A 20,335-nucleotide genomic window follows, 5' to 3' on the forward strand; every position below is an offset into this window, starting at 1 on the left:
TTACAGTATCAGTGGGTGAGTGTATCACTCTCAAGAGTCTGTGGCCCAGCCCTTCTGGAACCTTTATTTGACTCCCGAGACCCAGGAGTGACAGAGCGGCACCTTGCACTTGATGCCTGAGTTTTGGCTTGACAACTTTCTGATCCAATTTTCTTACATTTTGTCACCCCAACCTTTTCTCTTGGATCCCTGGCTCCACTGAATGGCACTGATTTTCTGTATTTTCTCTCCCTTTCTATTCTTGTTTAACAACTTTCTAGTTATTTATCTCAAAAATTATATTTTTCTCATTTCTCCCCCTGTCCACACACACACATACATGATATATGTGTGGAGGTCAAGGGACAACTAATGGAAACCAGTTTTCTCTTTCCAACATGTGGCTCCCTGGAATTCAACTCAGGTTGTCGTTCTGGGCAGCACCTGCCTTTATCTCCTGTATTAAATTCTCATTCAGCTACCTAGTGTGGCTTGTCCCTCCTGGTTACAATCTAATGCAGTTTATATTATTAGCCAAAGTCATCCCTGTAACACTTCCTTTCTTTGGTAAATGGCACCAGAAAGTCTCTCTACAGACCCCATCTTGCTCAAGCAAATATCTTGACACCATTCCTTATTTTATTTCCTGTAGGAGTGCTTTAGCTGTATATACGCATGGCATGGTGGTTCGATTGAGAATGACCTTCACGAACTCAAATATTCAAATACTTGGTACTCAGTTCATGAAGCTGTTTGGGAAGGATTAGGAGGTATAGCTTTTCGAGAGGAGGTATGTCTCTGGGGTGTATTAGTCAGGGTTCTCTAGAGTAACAACATTCATAGATGAATCTCTCTCTCTCTCTCTCTCTCTCTATATATATATATATATATATATATATATATATGAATTTATTAGAATGATTTTCAATCTGTGGTTCAGCTAATCCAACAATGGCTGGCAATAAATTTAAAGTCCAAGAATCTAGTAGTTGTTCAGTTCAGCTGGTCTCCAGTATATGCTGAAGTCCCAAAGAAGTAGGCCTAATGCCAGGGAAGGAATGGATGTTCCAGCAAGGCAAGAGCAAGCAGGCAAAGGGCAAAGACTTCCTTCTCCTGTGTCTTTATATAGGATTCCAGTAGCAGGCAAGACCCAGATTCAATCTGGATTAGAGCTGGATTCAAGGCGTGTCTTTTTACCTCAGAGATTTGGATGAGTAGATCTTCCCAAGCTGAGTTAAGCAGTAATCCCTCACAGATGAGGCATGTCCTCTACTTTTGGGTTATAGTTAATTCCAGATATTGTCGAGTTGACAACCAAGACTAAGCATCACACTGGGGGCAGACTTGTGCCTTTTGGAGTGTGCTCTCTGCTTTCTGTTTGTGGTGCAAGATAGAAGCTCTCAGCTGCTGCTACAGCTCATACCCACCTATCTTCCGCCATGTTCTCTGCTATTATGGTTCTCCCTCTGGGATTGTAAGCCCCAAATAAATCTTCTGTAAGATGCTGTAGAGGTTTGAATGAGAATGGCCCTATATAAGCTCATGTGTTTGAATGCATGGTCCCTAATGAGTGGAACTGTTTTGGGAAGATTTAGGAGGTGTGGCCTTGCTAGAGAAGATAGGTCATTGGGGTTAGGATTTTAGGCTTCAAAAGCCTATGACAGGCCCAGTCTCTCTCTCTCTCTCTCTCTCTCTCTCTCTCTCTCTCTCTCTCTCTCTCTCTCTCAGAATTTGTAGGCTAGAGGCCAGAGGACAAGCTTGGGCCACATTTTTTCAGCTGCCATCCACCTTTTTTGGAGACAGGGTCTTTGACTGGTTAAAACTCACTAAGTAAGCTTGATTGGCTGCCACTGAGTCCCAGGGAGAGGCCTGTCTCCACCTCCTCTGCCCTAGGATGCCAAGTGTTCACCATCACAAATGGCTTTTTTTTTTTTTTAAACGTGGTCTGGGAATTAAAATCATGTCCACATACTCCAAGTACTTTACCCACTAAGGTATCTTCCCACCTTCCAATCTTTCCTTTCACCTAGGTAATGAACATTAATTTTTAAATGTTGTAGAAATACCACATTCACACAGATGGTTTTCTGATCTCCCAGACTTGGTGTTCTCATCTGTTTCCATAGGTTATGAAAGCACGTTGTTCACAGCCACTCATAGACATTCATATACAGACATTCATATACCACACTGCTTCTATTCAGCAAAGTATCCCTGATATCTAATATCCTTTCTGTTGTGATGGACACTCAAGTATCTATGAATTCTGTTGATTTTGTTTCCCACGTATATCTTCAGATTTATGAGTTATTTCTGAGCATAGGGGCCTCTTCTGATTCACAAGAGGCCTCCCAGCTGGGTGTTTCCTTTCAGACCAAAGCCTTCTTTGTTTGGATCCTTTTATGTTTTCTGACCTCAGGATCGCACAAAGGGATGGGAAGAGACTTAATGAGGAAGAGAACAATCAGAATGTATTACCTGGAACTGAACTGGAGACCTAGCCATTGCCAACCCTTACATTTTCAGACAGACTTATATTGGCACACAAGTCTCCTGAGTACCTGGGGCCAGGTGCCTCTCCACAAATGTTGCCCTGAGCAACTAGCCACTATGCTTCTCCCTGACCAAACCCACCAATGTGTGAGATTCTGGAGCTTGATCTGGGCTGTAGCCAATGCATCTGAAGTGATTGAGAAAAAAAACACAAAACAAAACAAAACAAAACAAAAGAAAAATTAGTAGTTGAAAAATCCATGGAAATTCCAAGGAAAATTGTTTTTAAAATTGTCATTACAAGCTAGGCAGTGGTGACACATGCCTTTAATCCCAGGCAGTTCTCTGAGTTTGAAGCCAGCCAGGGCTCAGAGATGCATACATATATGTGTATATGTGTATATGATGTGTATATGTGTATATGTGTGTATATATGTATATATGTATATATATATATGTATGTATATGTTATAAAATACATATTTATGTGTATATATAAAGTAAATATATATAATGAAGAAATGGTCATTTAAGTAGAAAGTGAAAAGGAGCATGATCTGGAAGGATGGTGGGTACAATGGCCACAGTGCACAGGAACAAATTAAAAAGAAAACAAAAGAAAAAAACAAAAACCCTCCTTGGTTTTGGTTACATTTCTACTTTTCTCCACTGCATTCACCTCACAAAGAAAGCAGACCGAAAACAACCCCAGGGACTTCTTTCATTTCTTTTTTTATCTTCTAGACAGATTTGACCCAAGGTGGACATTTTCTCAGAGGATAAGATGTATTTTCCTTCAGCTCAGAATTTTACCTTTTGGATTGTATTCCACACACGCTCCTTATCACTCTTTCTTCCTTCAAGGGTGTCCATGGCGTCTGCCATTAGCGACTGCAGCTGTGATACCAAGATAAAAATTATCGGCATGGAATTCGAGCAGAAATAACTTCTCTAAATACACAGATTAAAACCTAATTAAAAAATCATTTGTATGCTGATGGTTTTATTACTCATATTCTGCACAATGAAGACGGCCACCTCGACTCTGCTTCAGTCATTCCTGAGGACTGCTCCACGATTAAGCTATTGAAACAATGGAAAGAGTCCTCCTCGAAATTTGTAGGGAACATACAGGTTTTAATGTAGTTAGTGCTGGTGTTTTGTTAAAAGCAGATCTGGGCTGTAAAGGATGATGGCAGAAGTTAATTCTCTCAGGAAACGGCGTGTAGTACATGAATGTGTTTTAGCATTTTCTCCTGAGGCTAATGTATCATAATTCTAGGCATCATGAAAAAGCTCTCCAGAGGACAATACTCAAACTGTGATATTTTATTGCCTCTTAAAACAATCGCGTTCATTTAAACTCTTTTACTATTGTTAACGTTTTGAAATAACTATTTCTTCTTCTGTTTTTTTCTTTCTTTTGTTTTAAAAGTCCCTTTGAATTTTCACACTTTACCTACCAAAAAGCCATTTGCCATATTCCAACTGAAAACAATATGATGAGTGGTGGTGGTGCATGCCCGCCATCCCTGAACGTGACAGGTGGAGGCAGCAGGATCAGGAGCTCAAGAGCAGCCTCAGGTAGTGGTGAGTTTGGTCTACCTGAGACTTTGTCTCAGAAGAAATAAACAACTGAACAGCCAAAGAACAGTCATGGTAGCGGGTGGGGGGTGGGGCTGAGGCAGGAAGAAACCAAGTTCAAAGCTCCACTGAGCAAGAGAGTGAGAACAGAGGTTCACAATGGGTGGGCTGCATCAGAACACATTATCCTGAATGTTTAACCCTTGCATGACCTCTCTGGTGCTCCAGAGGTTAATCAGGCAGGGAGCAGAATCACTCAAGAAACCTATGTTGAAAGGTCTCTGTTTTCACAGTGTCCTACAAGGTCAGGTTGGGGCTTACTTTCTAAGGCTGACCCTTACTTGGAAACTGGAAAGTAAAATCTATGGCATAAAGTGATGAAAGATGCAGACTGGTCAGATAGTGGGTGGGGCTGTATGCACACACCTATTTGTGTATCTATCATTTTTCAATCTGTCTATCCATCTAGCTACCTACCATTCAGTCACTCATCTGTCTACCTTTCTACATTTTGGGAGTGTATAAAATATAAAAATATCCCACAAAATATCATTTTATAAATGATAAGCTCCTGAAAAAAATTGTACACCTGGAACGTCTGTTGACGATGTCAGTTTTGAACCGTTTGGTGCACATTTTGAAATCCAAGCATTTCTGGGGTAGGGAATCCTCACAGGTGTGAGGCTTTCTTCAGGTCATTTCTGTACACTTGTTTTTTCATTTAAGTCTTGAATGTGCATTTTTAGGAGACAGAACCAACATTTTCCTTTCTAAATTAGCATTTTCTTTGCTTCTCTTTTTTTTGAGGAGCCTTAATCATCTAAAATTGGCTATACACAATGTCCTTTGATAGCAACACACTTCCCACGCTGTTGAATGCTGCCTGGATGGCAGGATGAGCACAGCTTTTTAAAGGGTGTTCTGCATATCACCAGAATGGGTCAGGCAGTGTCATTACTTGTTTGGACTTATAAATTCCTGAAAAAGCAGGTTTATTGCACTGGTTTCATCTTTAGTATGCATGACATTATTAGTGGGCTAGGCAGATTGCTACACTTATGCTTATTCTGAAGATCAGTATTTATTTAATACACTTTTTAAAAAGTCTAGATAAATATTATAAATACTGGAAGCTCATTTCTTCGTTACATCTGTAAAAGCTCAAAGAGGGAGGGTTCCTTTAGTTATCTGAAAATTACAGGTAATCAGTTCGGGCTGTTCTCATCCTTATGCTGCGAATCCAATTCAAGGCTATAATTAGTTTTAGCTACTCTCAATTAAAGCTTCAAAGTAAAGAGCCCTTCCCCATGACACATTAGGCTCTCCAGACCTCTCCTTGAATGGGCAGCACACTGTTCAATAATTACTTTTCAAATGAGGTGGTATGATTTCTAATATTAATTAAGGTCATAATACACACATCTGTTTGAAGATTGCTTCTAAACTATTCCTTTAAGTAGTTTTTGACTGGGTCTGTACAAGAACAAGGTGTCTAGTTTTCTCAATGTGTTTTTACACACACAACACATACACACACATATTAGAAATGAAAACTTTATATAAAATATGGATAATTAGCTCTTTCCTATGTTTTATGCACATTACAAGGGTCTTGCTAAATATACAAAGAGGAAGAAAGAAAAGGGAAAGCAGGCACATAGATCCGCACTGCCCTCATCTTCCGGTGTCTTCATTTGAATGCTGGATGAGGTCTGGCGTCTCCCTTCAGACCACAGTTATTACCACAAGCCTTTTCAGCCCCCATCAGTCTTCTGTTGGCTCAGGGCCTGTGAAAGCTTAAACAAAGAGAAACAAATACTTACCAATTCCGCCTCCTGTTGACTGATGTCCTGGAGATAAGGGATGGTTGCCAGCTCTGCCATTGCTTGATTGATCACCTGGGCCTGCTCCTTCACTCTCTGCAGTCGGCTGAGGAGGCTGGCATAGTGCAATTTCTCCATCACACCTGAGCATGCATGGAAATTCCCCTGGTCTCACAGGAAAAAGGAATGTTTCAGGACAAGAGCACAGAACCAGACCTCTCAGACTGAAGTCAAGTCAGGGTCGGGCAAAAGGGTCTATATCATCTATCTATCTGTCTGTTTACCTGTCTATCCATCTATCTATCTGTCTGTCTATCTATCCATTTGTATCCATCCATCCATCCATCCATCCATCCATTAACCCATCCATGTATCTATCATCTATCTTCTGCCTGTTTATCGTCTACCTATATCTATCCTATCCTATCTATCTATCTATCTATCTATCTATCTATTAGATGACATTCAATCAATTTAGATGACATTAAATCAATTTAGATGACATCATTTCCTGTAGCTTAGTATCTGGTAGGGACTATCTTAGATTGTGGATTTGTATCAACTGACTCCTTGGAAGGAAACATGGTATTTCTTCCTAAAATTTTCCTCTAAGGAGAAAAAACATGGTTAGAAATTAATATTACTGATCATCTGAACTTCAACTTGAAATTAGAGAGTGATGCTCTCAAGTGTCAAGACAGTGTTGTGACTGACAGCAAGCCCAAGAAGGTGTCACTTGCCTAGAATCTGGAAGTGAACGAGGGTTGGGCCTTCTTTTGGTTTCATTTCTCCTCCAGAGCCACCTGTGCTGTCCAAGTGACACCATCCATCTCTAGCTATTGTTTCTGATTAGTTGTTTCTATGAAACTCTATGGAATTCTAGGAGTGATGATTCCAGACGGTGGGTTTGAGATCCTTTGCCTGAACTGATGAAACAGCTAACTGTTTGCAACCTGGTCCCCGAACAATGGCATTTTGTCAAGCAAAGCAAAGCAAGTCAGAAGAAGGAACCGTATTGTCTCACAGAAGAACAATTGCTTCCTTTGTCTTTCCTAAAAGAAACAATGTGGGTAGCTGTAGAGAACCGCTGTAGTGACTCAGCTTCAGAGAACAGCGTGCTCAGGGAGCATAATCTATTAGTGTAATTTTCCAAAACACCAGGAAAATAAAAATAGTTGAAAGCAACAGTGCTTTGTTAGCCTGATTGTTGGATGCATAACAAAACAGGAAGTGTTCCATATGGATGAGACCCCAGGGAGGGAACCTACATGTCTGCTCATAGTCACCCACCCCTCTCTTCCCCACAACCAAATGCAATTCTGGCTATCAGGAAGCCATAGATCAATGTTGTGTATATGCAAGATGAGGGCTTTTGAAAGACTGAGTGGGAAAAGACGAACATCAATATCCGATGTCAGCAGGGGTGTTCTAATGTGGCTGCTGTAAGAAAAAATCAAGGAAATAGCGGAAAATGAAGGAAATAGGGTAAACACCTAGTCCTGGGGAAGGGCGTGAGCGCTCCTGGTAAAAGGGTAGAAGCCATCAAATGGCCCCTGAGCTTCTGGAGAGAGTATAATAAAGTGGCCAAGATTGAAGCTAAAACCTCACCTGGGTGCAATGAAGGTTAGGCAAATAGCAAGTTCAAATGAAGGCTCTGGCGGAGAATCACCTGGACTTAGCAGCAATTATGGATAAATGCTGAGCAAATAAGTGTGCAGTGCAATCTTATGAGAGGCGAAGGCTAGCCTTTGGAGGGGATTTCCATTTGGCATAGCATATAGAAACATTACTTGTAAACAGAGAGTGGATAGGAAGCATGTACTACTATTCCCTTCACACGTGCACATGTAAACAACTTTAAATGCATTTAAATGGAAGAAATTAAAAGTAAAATTAACGAGCTGTTAAAGCATTGTTAGTTAGGTCACTTTCTGGTAAGTCACCCTGTGAAGAAAGCTTCACGTACAGCAAGAGATTTTATGATTTGAATTCTTAAGCATTTAGCCAGGGAACGCAGTGTAGACGGTTCAAGACTGCCAACAGCCAGCAGGGCTCATGAATGGAAAGGCATAGCACCATACAGAAAAACTGAAGACCTTAGGACTAAAGTCTTCAGAAGTGAGGAATTAAGAAAAAAAGAAAGCGCTCATGCAAGGATGTTGGAATGATGGGTTGACATTCATGCTGTAATATTTTAGGTTATAGCTTGTAAAAAATCAGAACATCTTTGTTTATCTATGCATTGTGGGCCTGTAAAAGCCATCTATGGAGACATATAAACTAAGCCTGTGACAGAGTGTAAAGGATATCACTGTCTGAGACACAGGAACCTCCTTCAGCCCAGGGAAGACCACCATCTTTGCTGTCTACCAATTCATGCAAGAAGTTAAAATTCATGTTCCCTTGTAGTCTCTCTCTCTCTCCCTCCCCCCTCTCTCTCAGACACACACACACACACACACACACACACACACACACACACTCACAGAGCGTCACACACGCAGAGCATCACACAGGGACTTCTGTGTCCCAGCTCCAAAGCTTTCAGCCTTTTTTTATTACCAGACTTCTCTGTCTGACTTCAGTGTTCAGGTTAAGAAAATTTCTTAGTTATGATCTGTGCAAGGATTTAGGAAAAAGCTTTGTTATGCTCACTTTATATTTAATATGTTTCTTTGAAGATATGTTGTTATCCTATTTTTTATATATTTATTTTGTGGAGAACAAAACATGTACCCTTTTATTTCACTGTAGAAAAATTTGAAATTAAAGTAGCCAGTGAAAAATTTTGCAATGATATTATAACTTAGTGTTATTATATTATTATAATTTAGTGCGCTGTCATGTTAACTTTTTCTCTAAATAAAGATGCTGGATATATACCTCCTATTTATAGATATGTTAATCTTTAATATGTAAATAAAATATCTAATAAATAAATAAATAAATAAATAAAGACTGAAAAAAAAAAGAAAATCTCTGAGCATATATGACACAAAGCATCTTTCTTACTTTCTTAGCAATTGGGATTAGATATAAAGATAGAGGTCCCAAATATCTATCTATCTATCTATCTATCTATCTATCTATCTATCTATCTATCTAATAGATGCCTTACTGGACGTGCAAAGTCATGTCTGAATCACTGCATTAAGAATGACTGTCTCATTGCGAAAGGACAAGGAAGTAGGCTTCAGGCTGGAATCTGACATTAGGCTAGAACAAAGAAGTAATTTCATGTAGGAATCTAAATCTTAGGCTACAACAAAGACGTAATCTCAGGCAGGAATCTAAATATTAGGCTAGAACAAGGAAGTTGGCTTTTGACTTGAAAATGACCTTGGGGTAGGACAGGGAAGTGCACTCAGATACTTTGGTCACCCTGATAAGCCCTTAGAAACAGTGATCACGGGAGAGTTCATGTAACTGGGTTTAACGCCTTGCTTGTTCTTTGACTATTTGTGTTTATTGTATTGCTTGTTCCTTGACTATTTGCATCTATTGTATTGCTAGACCCTCAACCTAGAACTGACCTTAATACATGCATGTAATCAAAATGGTATAAAAGCATAAAGAAAGAGGGGATACAGGATAGGGGGTTCTAGGGAGAGGAAATGGGGAAAGGGGATGACATCTGTATTGTAAATAAATAAAATATCCAATAAAAGAAAAAGAAGTATGACTGTCTCCTTAGAGGTCTGCCAGAGCTTGACATGTACAGAGGCAGATGCTCACAGTTAACCATTGAGCTGATCATGGGGTTCCCAATGGAGGAGTTAGAGAGAAGGAGCTGAAGGAGCTGAAGGGGTTTACGGCCCTATGAGGAGAGCAACAATACCAACCAACCAGAGCTCCCAGGGTCTAAACCACCAGCCTGGGAGCACATAGTGAGGGACCCATGGCTCCAGCTGTATGTATAGAGGAGGATGGCCTTGTTGGGCATAGGTGGGAGAGGAAGTCCTGGGTCCCTTGAAGGCTAGATGCCCCAGTGTGGGGGAATTTAATGGCCTGTAGGTGGGAGTAGGTGGGTGGGGGCACATCCTCATAGAAGCAGAAGGAGGGGGGGATGGGATAAGGGGTTTCTGGGTGGGGGGAAATGGGGAAAGGGGATAACATCTGAAATGTAAATAAAATATCCAATAAAAAATTAATTAAAAAGATGTAAAAAAAAAAGGAAAGAACGACTGACAAATTCAAGGTTCTTCAGGATAGATATGTTGCCCAGGCATTAGTCACTGTTTTGGAAATGTCTTGGATGCTGGGTCCTTTACACTGAGGCATGTACTGAGCTAATAGCTCACAGTCAGAGTCTGTGGTCATGGAAGCTTCAGACTGTGGGCAGCAGATCTGCTTCATGGCTGGAGAGGACACAAGTTTTGCCAGTGAGTGGGGGAGTTGAGCAAGTCAGTGATTGAAGGAAAAGGACTTTAGATCTATGGGACTCTAGTACTACCCCCATATTAGAAGAAAAATTAAAGTACACAAGATGTTCAAGGAAAAAGGAAGATCCATGTAACAACCCCTTTGTCAAACAAAACCCAAACCAGCACGAATAATTAAAGTTTCCATGAACCCGAATGCTTAATAAAGTGCTTACACACCTTGGCCAAATGGCTGCTTTTACCAGAGTCACACACTAGGGCAAATGTATGAACAGCACAGTGTATACTGGTTCAAAGCATGGTATTTGATACATGAATAGATAAAAACATACCACTAAGGACTGCTTGTTAGCGGTAGCAAGCAGCAATACTTTCTAGGCACCAACTCATTGTTTGCTTAATTAAGTTGCCTTTGTAGCCAGCTTTACTTGGTCCTGCTTTATGGAGCTTTGGCTGGGCAACCACGAGACCTGAAAGCCAGTGTTTGGGAGCCTACACATTGGAAGCCAATACCTGGTGTCTCAGAGAACCTTTGCAACCACTCACTTCCATAGAGATAGTCTTCCTAAAGTGTTGTTTCCGACAGAAGCAGATACAGAAAGTTGATATTACTCATAACTGGGGGAGACAGAGAGAACAAGACTTCTGGCATCTACTATTCTGAGATTGGTTCCAGAGCAGAGGCCATCGCTGATTGGATATAAAAAAAATCTTTTAATTTTGGTTAGGAGTTGATATTTTCAGCTCCATAAAGTCATAAAATAAAGTTTATAAAATTTGGAATTTTATAAAAATTTCCAAATGGTCAGGATATACTTGGAGACATGAGACGGGAAGCAGTGATGGACCCTGAAAAATGCCTAACATTTAGTAAGTCCCAACCTGCACTCAGACCATGTGATCCAAGCCAGCAGCAAATCATACCATCAGTTTCTAAACAAGTAAGGAGGTAAGGCAGGTGTTGAACCAGAGATTTAGAGCAGACAGACTCCTTCTACAGCACATGGCACCCAGCAGGTGCTGCCAGGGTAGCCATGCACAGAGGCAGTCAACCAATGAGCACATGGTGATTCTTGGTAGTGAAGACTTTAATACCCAATGGTGACAGTGAGGATATGAGATGAGAGAGAGAGAGAGAGAGAGAGAGAGAGAGAGAGAGAGAGAGAGAGAAAGGAAGGGAGTAAACTTCAGAAAAAGACCCAAAATTTGTAGTATTGCTAATGAGACTGTTGTGGACAAAATGTGTCACTTTCTAGTTCCTATGTTCAACCTCAAGTGTCAATGGGAACCTGTTTGAAGATGAAGCCTGTGCACAAAGTAATTAGGGTAAGCTGAGGTTATGAGGGTGGGGCCCTGTCCTGGTCAATTTTAATTATCAACTTGGCACAACCAAGACTCACTCAGGAGGAAAAGAGTCTCAATCCAGGTGTTGTCTAGATCAGATTGGCCTGTGTTCATATCTGTGAGGATTGTCTTAATTGTTGATTGATGTGAGGTCTTTGATGGCAGTGCCATACCAGGACTGGTAGTCCTGGGGCTCTATACAAATGTAGGGAGAGAGAGAGGGGAAAGAGAGTGATAGAGAGAGACATAGAGAGAAACAAAGACAGAGAGACAGAGGGAGACAGAGACAGCGAGAAACAGAGAGAGCACGAGCCCCAGAGCAAATCAACTGGCAGTCTGCTTGCCAATTTTTGTTTCAATTCCTGCCTGAATGTTCCTAGCTTGAGTTCCTTCCCTGACTTCCCTCAGAGACGGACTGTTAACTGAAGGTATAATGCGAAATAAGCCCTTTTTCTCCCAAGTTGCTTTTGGTCATGATGTTTATCACAGCAACAAAAACAAAGCAGAGCAGGCTGTGGTGAAGAATAGATGTGAGAATAGATAACTGAGCTCATGTTCTGGCTGTCTCTCTAAGCCGTATGAGGGAGGATGCAGTGAAAATGTAGCTTTATGAGAATCCAGAGTATCTCTCTTATCAGAACCACACTAGGCTGCCATCTTGATCTTGGACAATCACTCAAGATGGCAGCAAATATCTATCGTTCAACCCACTGGATCTATGGCACTTCGGTTTATAGCTGCTTTTATTTCAATGCTAATGGGGTCCCCCAAATTAGTTTGCATGAGAGGATCTGCATGCAGCTTATGGGAACCTGCCCTCAGTTAAATTCTGATTGGTAAGTAAAGATGCCAGCAGCCAATAGCTGGGGAGGAGAGACAGGTGGGATTTAGGATTCCGGGACTTGGGAGGAAGGAAGAGGAAAGATACCATGGCTGAGAAGAGTGCCCCAAAAAGAGGCAGAGCCAGGTAAAGGGCCCGGGAGAGCTCAGCCTAGAGGATTGCTCAATTGGGTCAGGATCAGCCAAGACGGAACATACAAATTAGAAGGAATAATTGGAATTATCTTTGGGAGGTAGATTCTATCAGCATGGAGGCTAGGCAGTTGCCCAGCTATTGTGCTGCTTAAGGCATATTAAATATAAAGGCTGTGTGTGCGCTTTTCATTTGGGACCATAAACCACTGAGATGGGAAGCAAGCCCCTGCAGGGAGTTTTTAATATAATAACACTCCATTGGCACAACATCCTGAACCAAGTAAAACAAAGATGGATTCCTTACCAGCAGAAATAGAAGGGGAGGTAAGTGAGTGGAAGACAGTTGTGGAGAGAAGGGGATTTTCAGTGGAAATTCAGCTGACACTGCCATTTTTTATTTGTAACTTATAAAATTACAAATCATGCAAATAGATTAGACATTTTATAGCGTTCCTAAAATGCTTGGTGATGTTATCGAGCAAGTAATTGCTGAACAGATGTTAAGTAGCTGATCACGACGACCCCCGTGGTTCTCCTCCTTATGAACATCGAATCAAATGTAATACAGAAGCCGCAAGAAGAAGATTCTTTAAAATGTCCAACTAAAGGCTTTTTGAAAAAATTAGAGGAGGAGAAATCTGTTGCCTTTACAGTGTATTAATGAGATGGTCTCTTTGAATATTCTCAGTTCAAGAACATACGGTTTGTCAAAGAACCCAGGTCATACTTAGGATGTGTTAGGACACAGGATGGAGGAGAGAGCACATTTTCCCTGGACTGTGAAGAAGGATTACATCATTTATCTGTAACGTCATACGCAGCTCAGCAGCAGTGTTTAGAGTGGCGTCCTGCAGGTGATTGGGTGTGCAGGCATAAGCTGGTGAAACTGAGTTCCTGGGACGATCATGAGGCAGTGCTGTGCAGTGGCTCAGTGGATGAGGGAAAACATTGTGCTTGCTATCATTCTGTTACTGATTTAAAATAGAAAAAAAAAAAAAAAAAAGAATTCGTGGTAGCCTTGAGTTAGATGGTTTGGAGGCACAGAGAAGGAAAGCTTTACAAAGAGACGTTTGTCTGGCAAACACTCGGGACCCTAGTGTAACATTGGACCTTGTGTAGGTATGGAAAAGGGATGGAATCACTAGCTAACGTGTTTGGTTTTGTAAATGTGATTTTCTGTGCATCTTTCTAAAAAGCCAAACAAAACAAAGGAAAACAAACTATCACAATGTTTGCTTCTTCAGCTTTTAACACTCCTAGGAATCTCTGATATTCTCACATGGGACAGAAGAAAAAGACTCCTCAGATACCCACATTCAGTTGTGTGCTTCGGATGAAGTCCAGTATTGGTAGGATTCGCTTTCCCACTGTCTCCATGTGTCTCACCGTATCTTCTCTGGTCAGCGGAGAGAAGGGAGTTTTATGTTCTAGAAATTGTAACAATAAAATTTTATATTTTTTTCAGAATTCCATTTCAGAATGCTTTCTTTAGTGAGCTATAAACAGATATCTCAATATTAACAGATAAGAAATTTTTAGTACAGACGCTAGCCCCATCCCTAGCCCATATGTGTAACAGTAAAAGATCTACGAGAAGAACAGCAGAGGGGCCATAACCATTTAGAAACTGACATTTATTTTCTTGATTGAGAGATCTAAGAGCCAAGCTGTGACAATTCACACATCTATGCAGAATATGTTTGTCCTGAATATGAAAAAAAATGTTATAAACATGCGTGTTCTTTGTCTTGCTCTGCTCTGGTATTGTTAAAGTGTGCAGATGCCATTGACTTTGAATGTGACTGGAGGCTGAGGAACACCTCAGAGGGTTCTGTATCTGACAAGACACCAGTTCTTAATTATGTGCTCACAGCACAAGGAATCAGCTCAGTCCGGTCACGAATTCAGCTGGCAGTTTGAGATTTCAGTTCTATGAAGCATTTTCTTGAAAATTGGAACCAGAATTATTTAACACCATCAAATTATGTGGTCTTCAGGAGATTTAATCTCTTCCCCAATTATGTGAGAGGAGAGCAGAGGGTAATACCTGAGAGACAGTCCATGTGACCTGGGGTTGTCATTGCTACATTTTTGATTTCATGTACTAGTCATGTTGACAAACTGTTTCATGTTTGCTAATTAATGATAGAAGTCTATATCCTTTGTTTTTTTCTTTTCCCAGTGCATGTGTGTTTGTGTGTACATGCATGCATGTGTGTGTGTGACTGCTTTTTGTTGGCTTGTGTGTGTGTATGTGTGTGTGTATGCACATATACACATGGAGGCCCAAGGTTCATGGCAGGACTCATCCTTCCTTGCTCTTCCATTCTGAGAAGGGTCTCTCAACCAAACCCAGAGCTTGCTGATATGGCTAGTCTATGTAGCCAACTTGCTCTGGTGATCTCATTTCTCCCTTCCATGAGTAGAATTACACCAAGCTCATCCAGCATTTCTGTGGGATTCTGGGGCTTGAAACTGTGATTCTCATGCTTGAGGGCAAGTGCTTTAACTGTTGAGTCCCTTAGACCTGAAAGCCTGTTGTCTTGTCAATGGCTATGGCAGGCAGTGTCTGGGGTAGAATGCTAGGAATGCATACCCCATGGTAGTATGCAATATGTTCCTGGAGGAAAGCTCTCTTGAAATCAAAACCCCATGTGTTTTTAATCAACCTACAAAGAAAATCGAAAGATTAGCAGCAACTTATAAACAAATATTTTTTGGTTATTTAGGTCCTTCTATAAACTGAACATTGTGACAGAGTCCCATCCTTTTTGAAAGGTAGTAGTATAGTCAGGTTCCAATCACCTGTGTAGGTAGGAAGCTTCCTATTTGAGACTTTGTCCAAAAATTTCCCATCTTCTTTGTTTTTGAACCCAAGTGTCAACAGATATTGTTGGGGAGGAAAACACGACCAGTCGGCTGTCTGCGGCAGTACATGGAGTCCTTGGGTATCTGAAAAACAGCAGAGACAGGAGGGGGAAGTTAGGTTGCAGTTTTATCATTTTAGGTCCCTCCTCCAAGTTTAGGAATTGTAACTGCAAATTATCATTTGGAAAATGATAAGTATAGACATTAAAGATGCAAAGTAAAAGTATGTGCACCAAAAGTACAAGTGCCTAATATATAAAATTTTATTCTCTTATTTGTGTTTTCCTTAGTGATATAAATACCCACAGAACACAGTAATAAGCTGTGAGCAGATTATACAGTCATCTTTCCCAATTCACAATAATAGATATTCAGGATCAGCTCATAGTAAGGATTATTTTTCTGTGTGTGATTTTGTATGCTAGCTGATGACTACAGAAATAGTATTGTATGAAAGGAAATAGAAAAATAACCAAGTGAGAATTACAATAAACGGTGCTGGGAAAACTGGCTATAGACATGCACAAGCGCACAACTTGATTCATCATCTTTCATGCTATGCAAAACATGGTTCAAAATGCATCAAAGTCTTAATGTAAGACTTGAAACTCACTAAGCAGGGGTGGTGCTTGTGTTTAATACCAGCACTTGGAAGGCAGAGGCAGGTGGATCTTTGAGTTCAAGGCCAGTCTGGTCTACAGAATGATACAAGACTACTCCATAAGACCCCATCTTAAGGAGAGAGAGAGAGAGAGAGAGAGAGAGAGAGAGAGAGAGAGAGAGAGAGAAGCAGAGAGACTTGGAACTTGGAGACTTCAGTAAGAGAACAGGAGAAACACTTCAAGAATAGATACACTTAAGGACTCTCTGGAGAACTCCAGTCGCTCAGGATGGAACTCTCAACCTGACCAATGAGATGGCATGAAAAGAAAAGAGTGCAATAGGGAGTAGTCAGAGGGCAGACCTGGTGGGGGATGGTGACTGGACTGTGACTGGACTGTGAAAAAGATTAAATAATAATAATAATAATAATAAAAGGAAAAGATATTTACAAAGCAAAGCAAACAAGTGAGACAGTCCAAGAAAGGGAAAGGTCTTTCCTGAGTACCCATCAGACAGGATGAATACACAGGACACAAAAGGAATTGCAAAAATTAAATACAAACGTCCATCCCAAGTTTTCCAGAACAGACTATTCTCAAAAGAAGATATGCAAAAGACCAATACATACTAGGAGAAACATCCATAGCCCTTGGAGAAAAGTGAATCAAAACTATTTGAGATGTTGTTATCTTAACCAAGTCATAATGACCACCATTAAGAAAAGGGCAACAACAAATGCTGGCAAGGATGTGGGGGAGGAGAAACCCTTATTCATTGCTGGTGAGAATGTAAACTGTCACAATAACAATGGAAAAATGGCATGGGGATTTCTAAAAATGCTAAAACCACATGACCTAGCAATTTCATTCTTGGGTCTATCCTTAAAGAGCTCTACCATCAACACACCACAAAGATCCTCGCCCATCCATGTTTACTGCTCCACTGTTTATAGTAGCTAAGAAGTGGAACCAACCTAGATGTCCGTCAACAGATGAACTGATAAAGAAAATGTGCTGTGTGTACACAATGCGATTTTATTTATCCATAAAGAAAATCAAAATTTCTATGCTAAGTAAAGTTTTCAATCAAATGTGGAACTAAAATGTGTGTGTGTGTGTGTGTGTGTGTGTGTAGATCATGAGACTAGAGAGAAGACAGTCAAAGGTGAAGAAGACATCGCAAGTTGAGGGGAAGAGAGGATTCCGGAGTATGTGTAATATAAACTTGGGAGGCGGTCTGTTAGTGAGGAGGAAGGGGTCTAGCAAGCTGAGATATCATGACAAGACAAGGTGTACAGCAAGAGAGGAAAACAAAAACAAGGTATGAGCTTGGCTGAAGGAGCAGAGAGTCGGATGGGAGAGAGGAGACAGGGAAGGATAAATAATATAAGCACAAATAACAAAAAGAGGAAGGGATATATGAAAACACATTGCTTTAGATGCTAATTGAAACTACAGTTATGCGAGGAAAACCCAGGAATGATTGTGGCATTGACTGTAGCAATTAGCCAATCTAAGTGTCAAGAGCGCAGCTCTAAAACAAACTCAGTTCTTCATGGCTGTAAGATCCGCTGTTAGAGCCACTGTTAGCCAAGGATAACTTTCCAGAAGTGTTCGAAGTGTTGTGTGTACATAGTTTTTATGGGTGATGTCACCTCACCCTCTTAGGAATCAGGAGGTGAAGGGACCTTTCTGGGAGCTAACTAGCCAAGGAAAGCAGACAGCAAGATCTCATGCCCACAGATGGCTCACCCTGGGGACTCTAGTCACTGCACTTGGTGTCAGATTGGGTGATTTTGTGCTATTTTTTGGGGGAACAAAGGTCATTGTTGGCCAAATTTGCCCCATTCATCTTTCTCAGTTGGTGATGGGTGAGCAGCAAGGCTGAGTAAGCTTACTGCTGAGTCCCGCTGGAAAGAGGAATGGTACCAGTCCCTAATATCATGGAATTACAATTTTGTTAAAGATTGGTCTTTAACGTAGAATCAAATGGTTCCATTCCAGCTTTCTGTCTTTACTGGTAATATGTCTCTGAAAAACGTATAAATGTATTTATATAGCCATCCCCAGGTCCTGTGCTCTTGTTCAGCTAAATGTTTGCTGAGAAGTCACTTATTAGTTAGGCAGGGTCTCCTACATAGACAATATCAATTTGGAACTCATAATCCTCCTGCTCCAGCCCCAATAATATTGGGATTGTGAGTGACACATCACTCTGGGTTCTGATGCCTAAAGTTTTGGAAACTTGAACATGCATCATACTCTCACCCCTGGAACCTCTTCCATGTTCCCATGTGGTAGCTGCACAGAACCTCTCTATGGAGCTCCCTTACAGTATGTGAAAACTGCAGTAAGTGATTGGCAAGCTATTTAACATATGTATTACATAGTTTTATATACTCTGATTCTTCCATGAACTAAATACCACAAAACTCAAACTTAGAACAAAGACAAACTGAACATGTTTTAGTCTTTCTTGGGTGGATGATTGGGGTCTTAATGAAGACTGACATTTACATAATTTTTCTGTGTCACATGCTTTACTAAGATTCTCTTTTTGCTCACCACACATGGGGGATAAGGTATGTCTTCTGGCTAACCTTGCAGATTTTGAAACTGGATCTTCAAGAGATTATCGATGAGGGCTGGGGAAATGGCTCAGTTGGTTAAGTATTTGCTATGAAAGCAGAAGAACCAGAGAGTTCAAGTCTCAGCATCCAGATTAAATAGATAGATAGATAGGTAGGTAGGTAGATGGATAGATAGATAGATAGATAGATAGATAGATAGATAGATCCATGTAGCCAGTTGTGTTTACAATCCCAGTGCTGTGTTGTCAGAGAGAGGTGGGCTTGATGGTCAGCCATTGAAGAGGTTCAGTGAGAGATCTTATCTCAAAAACTCAGGTAGACAGTAATTTAGAAAGACATTTGATGTCACTCTCTGGCCTCTACCTGCCTGGACATGTCTACCACCACCAAATGCACATACAAGTAAAAATCAGTCTTCGAAATACTCATGGCAGAGAGTCACAGACATCACATGCTACGAGAATGACATTCTCCCATTCGAGTGTGCGTGGGGAGTAGAGCCATCACATCTAATGGCAATAGTGATAACTATTTTGTTTTGTTCAGAGGAAACCGCAGCAGTGTTTTGGTTGGGCTATTGCCCAAACAAGGTAGACATGTGATAACCTGATAAACAGAAACCCAGAGATATGGAGGTCTCACTGTGGCTCAGTGATATTCTCTTCATATACACACTCTTGGGAGATTTCTCTAGTCTGTGGATTTTCCTGTTCATTCTAACTAAAATATGGATGGTGAATATTATAGTCACATGTTATAAATGTCACCACATTTGAACACATATTTCCTAGTGCCTGCCAGGACATTGCTGTTGGCTCATTTCAAAAAATGACCTCAAATGGAGCAAATTTGTTCCTAGAGCTGACTTCTTCCTCTCCACAGTTTCCTGTCTCCCTGATGCTTTCCGGTGTGATGAGAATGACCATTAGTCAATATTTTTTCTGGCTTAAAATTCAATCTAGGCCACTGTTGACTTTCCTATTTTTGAGTCCTTGAAGTGTATGGCATCTCCTTCATATACTCATTGAATGTGCTGGCCACACCCCACCTTACCCTCCTTCCATGTCTTCCAGCCATCATTCTGCTCAGATTTTTCATCACATAAAATCTGGCTCTCAATGGCACTGTTGCATGCGGATGCAGCTCCTCCCTACCCCACGGCCAGTGTCATATCTTCCCTAAGGAGCTTCAGTGCTTTCTTCTCAGACAATCAAGACTCCCAGATAAGTTACCATTGTTGCCATGTCTCAGAGATGATGAAAATGTTTCTACTTTAAACTCATAGATGAGCTGGATGCAGTGGGGCCTGCCTGTGGTTCCCATACTCTGGAAACATGCATTGGTGGACTGCAACTTTGAGGGTGAAGTTGGAAGCAAGTATGTATCATCTCATATAATTTTTGGGTTTCATGTTTTTATTTTTGGTATAGATCTGCCGTCACTTGGGCAGGTCTCTGTACATTGCATCAGACTGTGTCCATCCCTGCTTCTGAACATCTGTTTATGCCCCAAGAGCACACAGTCTTTCTCCCAACCTTCCATTTTTCAGTAGGGTTTAACTTGTCTCACTTTGTCTGGAAGACTTCCCTGATGGTGTAATGTTTCCTCCAGACTCTCAGAATGAGATCTACCCTCTTAACTTCAGGGACTCTGCTGTTTCCTGAGGACACCTCTTAACTCACTAACAGATCCTA

At 40.9% G+C, this 20,335-nt stretch overlaps 1 protein-coding gene across 1 annotated transcript in view; it reads right to left on the reverse strand.

The window, feature by feature from the left end:
* Positions 1–3,226: 3,226 nt before the first annotated feature.
* LOC143433801 (spermatogenesis-associated protein 16-like) overlaps positions 3,227–20,335 on the reverse strand; it is a gene marked incomplete at its 5' end in the record, with an annotated part of 31,810 nt that continues 14,701 nt past the window's right edge. The window contains 4 exons of the mRNA XM_076706442.1: positions 3,227–3,369; positions 5,880–6,044; positions 13,895–14,007; positions 15,386–15,532. Coding sequence (XP_076562557.1) covers positions 3,274–3,369; positions 5,880–6,044; positions 13,895–14,007; positions 15,386–15,532 — 521 coding nt within the window. The remainder of the gene's footprint in view (positions 3,370–5,879; positions 6,045–13,894; positions 14,008–15,385; positions 15,533–20,335) is intronic.

The sequence above is a fragment of the Arvicanthis niloticus genome, unplaced genomic scaffold, assembly GCF_011762505.2.
Source record: "Arvicanthis niloticus isolate mArvNil1 unplaced genomic scaffold, mArvNil1.pat.X pat_scaffold_765_arrow_ctg1, whole genome shotgun sequence".
NCBI lineage: Eukaryota > Metazoa > Chordata > Mammalia > Rodentia > Muridae > Arvicanthis > Arvicanthis niloticus.